This window comes from Amblyomma americanum, chromosome 1 (assembly GCF_052857255.1).
Source record: "Amblyomma americanum isolate KBUSLIRL-KWMA chromosome 1, ASM5285725v1, whole genome shotgun sequence".
NCBI classification, from domain to species: Eukaryota; Metazoa; Arthropoda; class Arachnida; order Ixodida; family Ixodidae; genus Amblyomma; species Amblyomma americanum.
In genome coordinates this window covers 228,339,949-228,354,337 of record NC_135497.1, presented here as the reverse complement: position 1 = coordinate 228,354,337, position 14,389 = coordinate 228,339,949, and the positions used below count along the sequence as shown (strand labels likewise).

Here is a 14,389-nt window from a genome sequence, read left to right as displayed (position 1 = left end):
GCAAAACTCGGACCAAGAATACCTATGTGAGTTGTCTGCGAAAGCCGGTTCCTGGCTTCCAACACGAGAATGGGAAATGCACTCATTGTAAATGAGTTTTTTAGTACAGCTGGTAAGGCATGAACATATGAAATGCACTGCGGCTTGTCTCCAGCGTCAGGAGCTCTTAGCACAAACCTTCGTGGCTACTTACATGCTTCACCTTCTGGAGCGGCCAGTTAGGCAGCTTGTTATATGATTAATGTATGACGCACAAAAGGAGTGCTGTGATGAATTCATTTTTTATCATTACCTGAATGAGCCTTGGACACCCAGACACGCATATTTCACGCGCAATGTTAAAGCTGCTCGATGCGCACTATTCTGTGCCGCAAGCCAGGCTAACAAATATCATGGGGTGAAACGCAGCCTCGCCCGAGACGTCTTCCAGCGGGTCCGGCTACCCGAGACACCAGCGAAAAGAGGCGAAGCGCATGGAATGCGAGGAAAACTCGGACCAAGAATACCTATGTGAGTTGTCTGCGAAAGCTGGTTCCTGGCTTCCAACACGAGAATGGGAAATGCACTCATTGTCAATGAGTTTCTTAGTACAGCTGGTAAGGCATGAACATATGAAATGCACAGCGGCTTGTCTCCAGCGTCAGGAGCTCTTAGCACAAACCTTCGTGGCTACTTACATGCTTCACCTTCTGGAGCGGCCAGTTAGGCAGCTTGTTATATGATTAATGTATGACGCACAAAAGGAGTGCTGTGATGAATTCATTTTTTATCATTACCTGAATGAGCCTTGGACACCCAGACACGCATATTTCACGCGCAATGTTAAAGCTGCTCGATGCGCACTATTCTGTGCCGCAAGCCAGGCTAACAAATATCATGGGGTTAAACGCAGCCTCGCCCGAGACGTCTTCCAGCGGGTCCGGCTACCCGAGACACCAGCGAAAAGAGGCGAAGCGCATGGAATGCGAGGAAAACTCGGACCAAGAATACCTATGTGAGTTGTCTGCGAAAGCTGGTTCCTGGCTTCCAACACGAGAATGGGAAATGCACTCATTGTCAATGAGTTTCTTAGTACAGCTGGTAAGGCATGAACATATGAAATGCACAGCGGCTTGTCTCCAGCGTCAGGAGCTCTTAGCACAAACCTTCGTGGCTACTTACATGCTTCACTTTCTGCATGGAACGGCCAGTTGGGCAGCTTGTTATATGATTAATGTATGACGCACAAAAGGAGTGCTGTGATGAATTCATTTTTTATCATTACCTGAATGAGCCTTGGACACCCAGACACGCATATTTCACGCGCAATTTGATTCCGCACCAGTCAGTGAGCAGTGCATATATCAAATATCGGAATGGGCATTGAAACTACCTTGGACGTCCTGTGGACGTTCAGGATGTCTGCAGGGCATTCGCAGGACATCTCCACATGCTCACACCTTTTTTTCATAAACCACGGTGTGGGTAATATGCTTCCAGTTTGCGATGACTGCGGTGTCGACCGTCCCGGCGACTGCCCCAAACACGGACCATTGACCCATGTCAAGGACTCGGAGGTGAGTGCCAAGCACGCGAACTTGACGAATCTAAAAAACTGCCTTCAGACCGCGTTCGCATCTGCCTGGTTTCGATCGGCACATATAGTGATCCGTTGAAAAACACGGCAGCGGGAACTTTGCTGAGCGGAGATAGTGGTGCACCGTAGCGCGTCAGAGCGTGCCTTCGTCCTATTGCAGCTCTCAACTATGGCAATGCCATCTCCCTCCTTTCACCGCCTTTTTGCTTCTATTCCTGACTGCGTGGTTATGGTTCCCACCTTGATCGAGGCCGTTAATTGCATGCGCCTTTCCATTTGACCCAGGCCTTTTTTTCATTATTTCGTCACAGTGCAAAGACTCCCTGATTCATGTGAACACAAATGAAGAGAGTTTTCGGGTCTGAAACTTCAGCTCCAGAGAATATGGGAAGTGTGGTTTGCGTGTTTCCAGTGCTGTGACCAATGGCATGGCAGGCACCCTCAAACTGCTACGCCGTTCGCAGGTGGATGCCGGGGACCCGCTGCGCGCCAACAAGACCCTCCCCGAGGGCCTGTCCATCCGCCATTCCACCATCAAAGGGGCACAGCACGGCGTGTTCACCCTGAAGCCACTGCCCAAGAGGGTCTACTTTGGTCCTTACGAGGGTGTCAAGGTGGAGGACAATGGAGGGGGCAACGGCTACACCTGGCAGGTGCGTTGACAACAGGACGCCTTTAGAACCATTGAGGCAGTGGTTTGAGAACCTGTCTTCCCTGTCCTTTGCGACAGCAGTTAAATAGTTACCAACAGGAAATATTTTCCCTAAGTGGCGCTCTGCCATGAGATATGATGCAAGGGAACTTTTAAATGAATAGTCTAACTCGTTATACATTCCAAGATAGACTTCCATCACCTGATGTACCACCGAAGTGCTCAATCCGAAGCTCCCTCGGCATGCTCTTCCATTTATTTATTTATTCACTGAATACTGCGGACATGCTGTATGTCCAAGCAGGAGAGGGAAATACATAGAAGGGACAACGGAAAGCAAGTACGGTAGTAGCGAACAATATAGATACGTACCGCAAAATACGCAGAGCAAAATTACAATTGAAAATGCGGTTACAGCACAGCTACTAAGCCAACAGTGAAGATGTCAGGAATGGTTAGAAAGCAACGGAGACTCCTTCGGGGGAACATTCCATTCAGAAACTGTTGTGGGAAGAAAAGAAAAGTTGAATGTGTTTGTGCATGCAAAAATAGGTTTTATGGAGGCTAAGGGTATGCTTATGGCGCGAGGCTCGTCTAGAATCATTAGCGATGTGATTTGTGGGTCGAATACCAAGTCGAGAAAAGTATAATGAATGAAGGAAGTTGAGACGGGCTTTCTTCTATCTACAATTAGCTCTAAGTCTGCAAGTTTCAATACTGTGGATGGAGAGGCTAGGCGCCTATAACGGTTGTAAATAAAGCGAGCCGCAAGACATATTTGCATTTTTTCTACTTACTGGGTGTCATCTGTCGTGTAAGGGTCCCATACAATGCAGGCATATTCGAGATTTGGCCTTGCAATGTATTTATATGCCTTCAGTTTTAGGGCACTAGGGAAGCCGTGGCGGATGAACATATATAATCGATGTGTTCCGTCAATTTGAGCCGTTACGTTATTGAGGCTCCCAGATACTGATATTCTTTTAGCTCTCTGATTCCATTGTTATTTACTTTAAACATAAAATTAGGTTCCGTAGTCTTTTTGCTGATGTAGAGAGAAACTGTTTTGTCAAAGTTAATAACCATTTCGCATTCGTTACTCCATTTTGCTAACAATTGTAGATTTGCGTTCAAATTAAGCTAGACAGACACAGATTTGACAGAATTAAATGTAATACAATCATCTGCAAACAGTGTTACGGTCACAGAGGGTTCGAGAACTTTTGTGAGGTCGTTTATATAGATATTGAAGAGTGCTGGATCCAAAACCGATCCTTGAGGCACACCTAAGTAAAGTTCTAAGAATCGAAAGGTTGCTCCATGGATGTCGGCAAACTGCTTTCGTTTTGATAAACATGATGTGGCCCAACTGATTATTTGGTCCGGAATGCCTAATAATTTCATTTTTGTTGCTAGTTTATGATGAGTAACCTTATCAAAAGGTTTGGAGTAATCTAAAAAATCATCTCTACCTGGCAGCCACAATCAGGTGCACTTTGGCAAGTTCATGTAGAGTGACCACTAGTTGTGTCGTAGTGGAGTATCCTTGACGGAAGTCATGTTGGGCTTTGGTCATTATTTCCATCTGGTCTAAAAAATTGTTGTGGTGTTTGGTGAGTACATGTTCTAGCACTTTTGCAGGAGGTGGAAATGAGAGAAATGGGGCGGTAATTACCAACTTGCAATCGGCTGCCATTTTTCAAAACTGGAAACAGGCGGGAAATTTTCCATTCATCGGTACTATACCCAATTCAAGAGATGCATTAAATAAATATTATCGAAAACTTGGCGAGTATTTCAGCGTACATTTTAAGAAAGGTAGTGGCAATATTATAGGGGCCGGGGGATTCCTTGGTGTCTAGCCGCAGGAGTAATTCTAATATTCTTTCTCTGCTAATGGTCACACTTCTTTCGAGACTGTTCAGACAAAAATCAATAAACGTCGTATTAGATTTAGTAAACACGCTTTGAAAGTAAGTATTCAAAGCATTAGCTATCTCCTTTTTATCTGTAATGGCAGAGTCATTCATGATAATCTTGGTGGGCAAATTATCAACTGAGGTTTATTGTCGTGTGCACACATATATAAGGTTAACATGATAAAACATAAAAAACGCATTTGAACTAGCATCTTTGCTATCGTATCGTCAAGCGTCAGAAAGACTTTCTCCCAGCAGATTGGTTTATGTTTGGTATCTCTTGTCCAAGAATTGCTTTTCCTGTTTGGTAAACAAAACTGATGGGTCACTAACACATGTCCCTTCTTTTCCTGATTCCAAGCAGTAGGCTTCCCACAGCTCCCTGGTTTTCTTATCTTTGAATTTCAGCAGAACTGTAGTCTAATGGAAGTGGGGTTTGCAGCTATCGCATCTGGCGGAATGTGCCACCAGATTTCCAGGTGAGTTAATCTGCCGGCAGTTGCGGTTATGCTCTCTGAGTCTTTCATTTTAACATCTGCTCGTCTGGCCCACATATGCTCGGCCGCAAGATAGCGGCATATTGTAAACCACTCCTCCAAAGCACTCGACGAAGCTGTTTGTGTGCCTGACGCCCCAAGACTCCTCTTGTCTGGGACCTGTTTCTTCATTTACCTTAGCGCACATTCGTTTTGGTTTTCTTGGTGCGGAAAAAACTACTTGCACTTCATGCCTTTCGGCAACATGTTTTTCAAATTGTGAGCAAGTGCATGAATGTACGGTAGAGCCACAGCCCTTTTGTTTTCTTGCTTTTTGCCTCGGTCCGTTGCTTTCACAAATCTTTTAAGCACTTTTTCTGCTACTGATGCAAGCAGTGGTTTAGGGTAACCGGCTCTTTCCAGTTTTGCTGCCTGGTGACCCTTCAGTTTTACTAGCCAAACAGGAAAAGCAATTCTTGGACAAGAGATGCCAAACATAAACCGATCTGCGGGGAGAAAGTCTTTCTGACGCCTGACGACACGATAGCAAAGTTGCTGGTTCAAATGTGTTTTTTTGTGTTTTGACATTTTAAGCTATATTTTAAATTATATATAATTTTAAATTATATATGTGTGCACACCGCAATAAACCTCAGTTGATAGTTGGCGCACCAGTGTTTGTGTTGTCCCTGTGTTCTCCCACGTGAGTCTAAAAGCGCAGTTATGTTTGACCATGCTAATTACAAACTAGCCCAATTTGAAACCCTCTTAATGTTCATTTCGTGTACATCAGGCCTCAACATTCCACCAGTGTCTCCGCTAACAAGCATACGTTTTTTTCATCGAACTCATCGCTGAAGCAAGATGCCGTACAAGGACCTTAACTTATGCCGCCTCGCATGGATTGACAACTCAAGTGATTTCAGCGCTTTTCGGTTGGATGGCTCCGTCAGAAGCGACGTCTCGACCTCTTTGCAAGATACTACGAGCTGAGACATGAAGGCAGGTCAGGCTCTACCGTGACCATATCACGCTCATCTGCAGATCGGCGCTAGGCCAAGGACAGAGTAAGCGCATGGTTAAATACTTGCTTCATTCGGCAGAAGCTTTAGTGGAAAGTTCGTGGGCAGCCTCATTTGGAATGTTGCCAAGGAAGAGGAAAAAGAGTAGTATCCCAGAAGAATCTAAAGTTATCAATTTTTCAGGATTTAAAATCCCTGGTGCAATACTCCACACATTAAAAAAGGGCGCCAAATATTCCATGCAGCCAATGCTGAGGCCGTTAGACGTCTTAGGCATGCTACGCTCTATCGCTGACACCTGATTCAGAAGAAAAGAGTGCATACACCAGAGAAGGCTTGAAATGCATAAAAGAAGCAAGCAAGCAAAAGAACTGTAGAGTGGTTCCGAAGAAAACAGTTAATTTCTTGCGATAGAATGGATTGAAGCTCCTGGTGTCTGACAGGACAGGCTTGTTTGCCATAATAGAAGCAGGCGACTATGACGCAAAAGCGCAATAAGCGGTCTCAAAAAATGTAATCAGACATGCAAACCCCACCAAAAGAAGACTAAAGGAGTACCGGAACCATGCCGCAAAGATATGCGATAAATCTGGGCTAGAAAAACTTGCACAAGAAGTGAAGAAAAGCAAGAAGGTAACTCTTAGACTATTCTTCACGATAAAAACACACAAACCACGCGCCCCGTTTCAAATAGCTGAAGATAAGGGAACCTGGCAAAGGAAAACAGCCCTGGGTACCTGCAGATTCATCTGAACGAGCTTCCTGTGAAAGATCCGTTCATAATCAGAAATTCGAATGAGGTCATCGAATACCTCAAGACAGAGCCTAGTGTGACATGCTTCTCCATTGACGTCTTGGTCCTATTCTACAGCGTTCCCCGGGACCAAGTGCTAGAATGCGTTGAAATGTGTATAGAAGAATTTGATTCTGACAAGTTTATGAACGAGTGTGGCATCAGAACTACAGATTTCCTTGCCCTTTTGAAGGCGCATCTCACGTCATTGTGTGCTGAGCTGAAAGGAGAGGTCTTCTCTTAAAATGACGGGATATGTATTCGATCCACCATAGCCCCCGTTCTATGTGACCTCTTCCTTGCTAGAGGAGATAAGATACTTGAAGACGCCTTGGATCCGCTTGGTGGTACAATGTGTTTTCGCTACGTCGATGACTTCTTGACTGCGCTGACAACACTCTCGCAATACCGAACCTTGTAGGAAAAACTATGGAACAATTCAAGTTAGCCCACTCAGGGCTAACCTTCACTCATGAAGTCCCCAAAAATGGCAACTGTTAGTTCCTTGATCTGGCCTTGTCTGTGGAAACCCACTTGTTCTGGGAGTATGCAACACGCAGCGAAAAAGGCCTACTGCCATTTGACTCGGCCCACTCAAAGCTGATCAAGCGAAACATGGCCATGTCTTGTTTCGAGCAGGCCATAAAAAAGTCCTGCAACCACAAGATGCGAAGTATTCTGAACAACCAGGCAGGAAGACTGGAAAAAGCCGGTTACCCTAAACCACTGCTTGCATCAGAAGCAGAAAAAGTGCTTAAAAGATTTGTGAAAGCAACGGACCGAGGCAAAAAACAAGAAAACAAAAGGCCTGAGGCTCTACCGTACATTCATGCACTTGCTCACAATTTGAAAAAAAAATGTTGCCGAAAGGCATGAAGTGCAAGTAGTTTTTTCCGCACCAAGAAAACTAAAACGAATGTGCGCTAAGGTAAATGAAGAAACCGGTGCTCTTCGGGCGTCAGGCACACAAACAGCTTCGTCGAGTGCTGTGAAGGAGTGGTTTACAAGATACCGCTATCTTGCAGCCGAGCATATGTGGGCCAGACGAGCAGATGTTAAAATGAAAGACTCAGAGCGCATAACCGCAACTGCCGGCAGATTAACTCACCTGGAAATCTGGCGGCACATTCCGCCAGATGCGATAGCTGCAAACCCCCCTTCCAACAGTCTACAGTTCTGCTGAAATGGAGAGATAAGACAACCAGGGAGCAGTGGGAAGCCTACTGCTTGGAATCAGGAAAAGGAGGGACGTGTGTTAGTGACCCTTTAGTTTTGCTTACCAAACAGGAAAAGCAATTCTTGGACAAGAGTTACGAAACATAAACCGATGTGCTGGGAGAAAGTCTTTCTGACGCTTGACGATGCGATAACAAAGTTGCTGGTTGAAATGGGTTTTTATGTTTTGACATGTTATGCTTATATATGATTGCATACCGCAATAAACCTCAGTTGATAGTTTGCGCACCAGTGTTTGTGTCGTCCCTGTGTTCTCCCACGTCAGTCTAAAAGCGCAATTATGTTTGACCATGCTAACTACCAACAAGCCCAATTTGAATGATAATCTCTTAATGATAACCTCTTAAAGATAATCTTGTCAAGTGTTGTAGTTCCTTTGTTTGACAGAAACTGCCAAAATTTACTGGGATTTTTTTGTCACGAAACGAGGAAGCGTCTCACCATGGAAGCCAGGTTGAAACTGTTAGTCGTAGCTGCATGTTTGCCCTACCGAAAATGCACGGCACCATACTTCTGTATAATGACGTGGTATGCAGCACTGTTTAGTTGAAATCAGCTTCACAAGATATGGACAGTGTTGCTGTGTTCCACACTTTAGCGTTAGGCTAAGATTAACGAAAATGACTCCAAACATTCTTTTTGGGAAGTTGTTTCGAATCTTCACTCTGTCAGCATTTTTTGCAGCTTTTGGTGCCTCACAATGCCTCTTGTTGCGCCATTAGAAATGAAATGCTCGCACTACTGGCCAGTTTCTGTGTACCTGAGGAGAGGAGAGTGGCTTTCTGGTGCATGACCCTTAAGAACTTAGGCGACTGCCAGTCGAGCTCTCGAGCAAGGAATTGCTGGTCACGGCGGTAATTTCGATCCATCCATGCCGGACCACTTCCACATATATTTTTGTGCTTGGCGAAATGTCTCCATGCTTCAATTTTTTCTGGACAAAAAGTATCTCCTCTGGACGAACACTGACGCGCGAAACGTTCCCTGCACCATGCTGCTCCAGTCCCTTTCACTTTGTAGCTACGGACTGACAATCCTCGCAACAACTTCAGGCTGCAAAGCAGGCAATACCATCAAATCAGGATACACGACACATGAGCCTCATTTTAACACCACAACGTTAAGGACCCCATTCGGCAGGAAATTCGTTGTCGGTGGCGTTGTGGGCGAAAAATCTCCGGAGAAGCAACCTAGGTGAGTTACCCAGGTTACGTGGCCTTGTGGCGTCATCACAACCTGACCATCGAATTGTGAGCAAAATGTCTACCATGGTAGGTGTCAGTTAAATTAATGATTGGTCGCGAGAGGTTTCGGTAAGAGCAACCTCAGTAGCACAAGCCCCACCGGTGGCAGCACCTGCCATTGCAGGACAGTGGCGCATTCTTAACCGCTGCACCACAGTGCCACGGCTGATATAAGGACTTCCAGGGATCTATGAATCTAAAGTCGAGAATGAGCAATTCAGCATATATGGACATTAACCGATTACAGCTATCACGTCATACTCTTAGGTCAGGGCCTAAATGTCCTCTGCAAGGCTCATTTATTTTGGTTCTTGGTCATTGTGGCCGTCCGGCAGGGTCTGCGTCATCAGCGGAAAGCCATGACCAATGATGGACTAAAAAAACAAACCAAAACGAAATGTCATATATATAAGGTCCCTGTACTGTCCTGTAGCTTTCATCAGGCTAGCGGTGGCTACTGGAGACTGAAAGGCAATAACTTCGAATGATTTGAGAGTATTTCAGAGCGCCCCGAAGCTAAAGCTGCACAGAACATCCAGCTGAGTTTGTTCCTGTTCTGTACGCAGGTTTTCGAGGACGGGAAGGTGTTCCTGGTGGACGGTCGTCCGCTAGACAGTTCCAACTGGATGCGCTACGTGAACTGCGCGGCCAGTCCACAGGAACAGAACCTGGTGGCCTTCACGCGTCACGGCAACATATACTACCGAACACCCAAGGCCGTGGGCGCTGGCGAGGAGCTCCTCGTGTGGTACGGCGCAGAGTTTGCTCGGGAACTGGAGCTGCTCGGCAAGCCACGAGGTTCGGGGCCATCCGCGAAAGGTGAGGGTCTCGTCTTTTCACGCCTTTGACGAGCAGTCGCAATTGGATGGGGTCACCTGACTGAGATTTTTCATGGAGAGGCTGATAAGACACCTTGCATCCCGAATGGTCATGAGAAATGCATCACTTCAAAAGAGCTTTATTAAAGGATAGGGACGTCAAGTATAAGTTGGCTTGAATCTGCAAGGAAACTCGTTCAATCACAGAGACCACGGTCACCAGCAACGGAGCTTTTATAATCTAATGAAAAGAAAAAACGAAATACAGGTGTCGCCCTCCACAGCCGATTTCGCAGGCATTATGCATGCGTCGACACCGAATTCCGGGGCAGATCCCAGAGGCCGCACCTAATCACTATTCACTGTAATACAGTGGCAACCCGCTGTTTTCGGTAAAGACGTCATGAGTTTGAATGGATTGACGGGAAGACTTTTAAATACAATTTTCTCGGCGATGAATGCATTTTTATGGGTTGGCAGAGCACCGGACACGTATTTCGGAGGTTGTGGGTTCGGATTCCATTGATGGCATGTTTTTTTTTCTGCTTTGTAATAAGTTATTTTTAAAATAATTACCCAGGTAATCTTCCGTTGATGAAGATCACAAATTAAAAAGGTACTCTATGCTCCTTGGTTTCAGTGATTATTGGCTTCCTTCATGTCCGTTCTTTAGAGTGTGAGAATATCTGCGGTGCTCAACGCTGCTTCTTGCTTTCGCTGCGCTAGTCGGCGCTTGGCAGAGAAGGCCAAAGGGCCCGTGCGCCGCGGGATAGAAAATCAACTAATACAATTTAGTTCATCAGCTTACTAGTTAAAGCAATTTACCAGTTGAGGTGAGTTGTATGCTGCACTTGGGATTAGCCTTGCTTGTTCTGCCGGCAGTCTCCTCCGTAGCGTCACTTATATGTTAATAATGACATAAACCTTTGGGATCAGTTTTCTGGTGTGCGCTTTTACTCGTATTACTATACGCGTCAAACGCCACACTGTTACCTCAAAAAGCCTATTTTTTTTTAAGAATTAGTGTCAAGCATTCATGAAAGACCTGATATATCTCCTGCCAGGCAGAGTACCTAAAAAGCCCTACATTATCAAATAATGTCCTCCTCGTATGGGTCTCAAGGAAGCGCTGGGCAAATGTTTAATAGGTCCGGCAGGTATTCTGGGTCGCCGCCTGCAATCCTCGCGTCCCTTCGACATCGCCACTGGCGTGAACGCTTACTTTCTAAGCTTTTTTCTCAGCTTTGGAAAAATCGAACATTGAAGCAAGTGCCAGGTATGGTAGTAGCTTATAAGAACAGCTAGCGTTCATGCAGTTGTCCCCGATAGTACAGAGTCGCGCTGGTGGTACTTCGCACAAGCAACTGCACGATGTGATTAAAACAAAGCTCCTCCTGCGGTAGCTCGAAAGTGGCCTCAATTTCGAGACTTATATTCCCACCTTGTGTGTCCAATCTGCGAATTCTGGTTTTTTAGGCTGATATCCACCATCTGCTGTGGTTATGCCCTGCGCTGCAGCCGGCGAGAATCTTGCACCTGGTGCGGCAGCGGGTCTCTCGCTGACCAATTCGTCATATATCGCTTGGGGGCAGGGACTGCATCATCGGCTTTATTAGAACTCCCGACATTTTCCCTTTATTTAGCCATCATTCTCTTTCAACCATCATTACATACCCCCTTTATGTCCTCAGGAAATAAATATCGATTTGTAAAATGAAACAAACAAACAAACAAGAAAGCCGTGGTAACTCTTCTGTGCATGTCTGCAGACGTGAATTTGAGGTGGCTGGCGATAAGTGCAGAAAGTCTAACTCGTTCCAGAGCTCTCCACAAATTATCTGCTTTTTCTGCCCACAGAAGACGGAGACAGCGAGGCCAGACCGCAGCCGGTCTTCTCCTGCGACACGTGCGGCGAGGCCTTTTACACTCCAGACTGCTTGGAGAAGCACAGGCGGCACAACCACCCGCAGAGGCCAGAGGGAAGGCACCGCTGCGCCCACTGCCCCTACTCGAGCGATCGAAAGTAAGACAAGATTTTAACTTTCCCCTCGTTTTGGTTTTGTTATGTGAGGTTCTAACTGGGGGATAAATAAGTTACCCCCTATTAACCGCAGCTGACACTGTTCAAAGCTGCCCGGACCCTACCCGTGATCGCTCGCGCTACCGAGAGCACGCCGATCACGTCGGGCCTTGCTCTGTGTGGGAAGAAAGGAACAACACTCTGGCTGACTCAAACATGCATTTATTGTACAGCAACAATAACGTCAGCTAGCAACAAAATACGCGAGCGAATCGAGGTCGTCCGACTCACCAGCACGGTTACGAGCGAACGTTCGCCCACGCTAGGGCAAGCAAGAAACTCCGAGGCCAATAGGGACGAGCTGGCAAGAGGGTGTTCCCAACATGATGCCTCGCTCCGCTAGCGAAGAGCGGAGCACCACGCCGAACAGTCGGCGCGCGTCAAGTTCCCGAGCCGAAGATCGGGCGCCATATGCCCAGCGCGCGTGCGCAGCAATCACGTAGCTTGTGGCGCTGGTTTCGTTGCGATGGCGGCGCCCTTCCTTGTTAGTTAAAGTAACTAGAAATTAGGGGGAACCCATCACGGGAACCAAACCAAAGTGGATGAGCATCCAGAGTTAATATGTAGATACACCTGCAACTTGCAACAAAGGTGTTCCAATATTTATATTCAAAAATAGCAGGAAGAGGTGAGGGAAATAGCTGGGTATTACTGCAGGATAATGTTACAACGGGATGGCGTTGCATTATTGAAAAATGAATACTCCCTTTCTTTCTTCTCTCCTTCCGGATGAAGCAGTGTCGGTGAGAGGTGGATCCGCGGCCCCGTGTGGTAGCATATATGCATGCAGTGGGCTTCTCCTAGTTTTTTCACCTCTGCATCGTCAGTGAGGCTAACATGCTCACAGTGTCTACTCTTTGCTCCTGCTTTCATTTGCTTCCACACAGGCATAATGTCGTCACACACGAGCGGACCCACACGGGCGAGCGGCCCTTCTTGTGCGAGGTATGCGGGAAGGGCTTCTCACAGCTACAGCATCTCACCGCCCACCAGCGGATCCACTCGGGGGAGGGGCCGCACGAGTGCCCGGAGTGCGGACAGCGGTTCAGCCAGGCGGCTAACCTGGCTTCTCATCGCAGTGGGCAACACGGTGTGGACGGCGGGGCTGCCTCGCACCTATGTCCCCGCTGCGGGAAGGGGTTCACCCGAGAGGGCAACCTGAACAGGCACCAGCTAACACACACGGGGGAGAGGCCCCACGCTTGCTCACTGTGCGCGAAGAGGTTCGCGCGACTGGATGTTGCCAAGAAACATGAGAGGGTGGTGCACGGCCGCCAGTACTAGCCCCAGTGCCCACACTGCGTGAAATGATTTGTGAACTTGGCCAACATGAGAAGACACAGTAAAAGGCGTGGTTCTGCATGCACCAAAAAGTACGAGGAGAGATGAGGGGGGGGGGGGGGTGTCAGAATAATTCATCTTGGACCACTTTGAAAGTTCACTGTTTCCTTGTTTCACACTTCATTAGAAAGTGTCTGTCTCATGCTGCTGTTATTGTATGGTTCTCAATGCACAGCCCTCTATTGTTTGCATTCGATGTTCACTGTGCTCACGCTGTACTATGCTCTGTAGCTCCTGTATTTGGCAATGCAAGTGAGTTGCGACAAGTTTTGTCATTTGAGCTTTTATTCTAATTTTCTACTGTTGCTTACGGTTGTGGTTAGGAACCCTTTCTGAGCTGTATATTGCGTTTGTGTTTTTAACCTGCTCTGTAGCGTTCCTACAAATAGCAATATAATTAAAAAGTGAGTAAAAAAGAAAAGCACATGCTCTTTGATCAGCATTACATATGGATCTGACCGCCAGTATGTCAACAGCATGCATGAGCTATTTATATAGCTTTTTTTTTCGGCAAAAGCCTACGCTAATAGTGAAGAAATAATGTTGACTAACACCAAAGACGTAAAAGAAAATCGGGCTGGTTCTTGCTTTCAGTTTTCCTGCAGTCTAAAAGGTGTCCTTTATGCTAGGATTTACAGCAGATCGTCTGCTCACGTATAGAATCTCGCCAAGGTAAGTGTCGGAAGCTTTCTTCCTGAGTGGATGATTAAGAATAGTTGTTTGTATGGCAGTGTGTGCCTCGCGTGCTATGTTGTAACAGGCACCACAACCTCCGTATACGACCTAAAGCAGAACTACAGCACCAATAATGAGCTCCCTCTTCTTAGACGAAAGTCTGGAGGAAACTGACAACTTCTTGCGCAGATTCTCATCTGCCCTTTCCGCTCCATAACCCAGGTGGCATTTCTAAAAAAAATCCCCGCTTCCGACAAAACTTATATACTTGAAAGCTTCACCCGTTTCACTGGCAGATCAGCACAAATTGATGCCATTCCTAACCGGTACATTCTGAGCTGCGATCAAGGCGACGCACATTTACCTCTCGAGAAAAGAAAAAAAAATCTTTGGAGATATACACGCGAGGAACGTTGCGTGGGACGTTCGCCGGGTAAAGGCTTCATACTCACCGATACTTCACAGAAACTATATCGCGAATTTGCGGAATGCTTTTACTATTGTTGTCTCAGCAAAAAAAAAGTTACACTGTGCTACAGTTTTGCTGAAACATTCGG

The 14,389-nt window shown here is 46.5% G+C and overlaps 1 protein-coding gene across 1 annotated transcript in view; it reads left to right on the top strand.

Annotated features, from left to right (window-relative positions):
- The window catches only part of LOC144114727 (uncharacterized), a 14,684-nt gene extending 663 nt beyond the window's left edge, over positions 1 to 14,021 (top strand). The window contains exons 2-9 of the mRNA XM_077648631.1: positions 1 to 26; positions 409 to 510; positions 893 to 994; positions 1,480 to 1,556; positions 2,041 to 2,229; positions 9,485 to 9,737; positions 11,594 to 11,759; positions 12,704 to 14,021. The exon at positions 1 to 26 is cut by the window's left edge and continues 76 nt beyond it. Coding sequence (XP_077504757.1) covers positions 1 to 26; positions 409 to 510; positions 893 to 994; positions 1,480 to 1,556; positions 2,041 to 2,229; positions 9,485 to 9,737; positions 11,594 to 11,759; positions 12,704 to 13,100 — 1,312 coding nt within the window. The 3' untranslated portion in view covers positions 13,101 to 14,021. The remainder of the gene's footprint in view (positions 27 to 408; positions 511 to 892; positions 995 to 1,479; positions 1,557 to 2,040; positions 2,230 to 9,484; positions 9,738 to 11,593; positions 11,760 to 12,703) is intronic.
- The last annotated feature ends 368 nt before the right edge of the window (positions 14,022 to 14,389 follow it).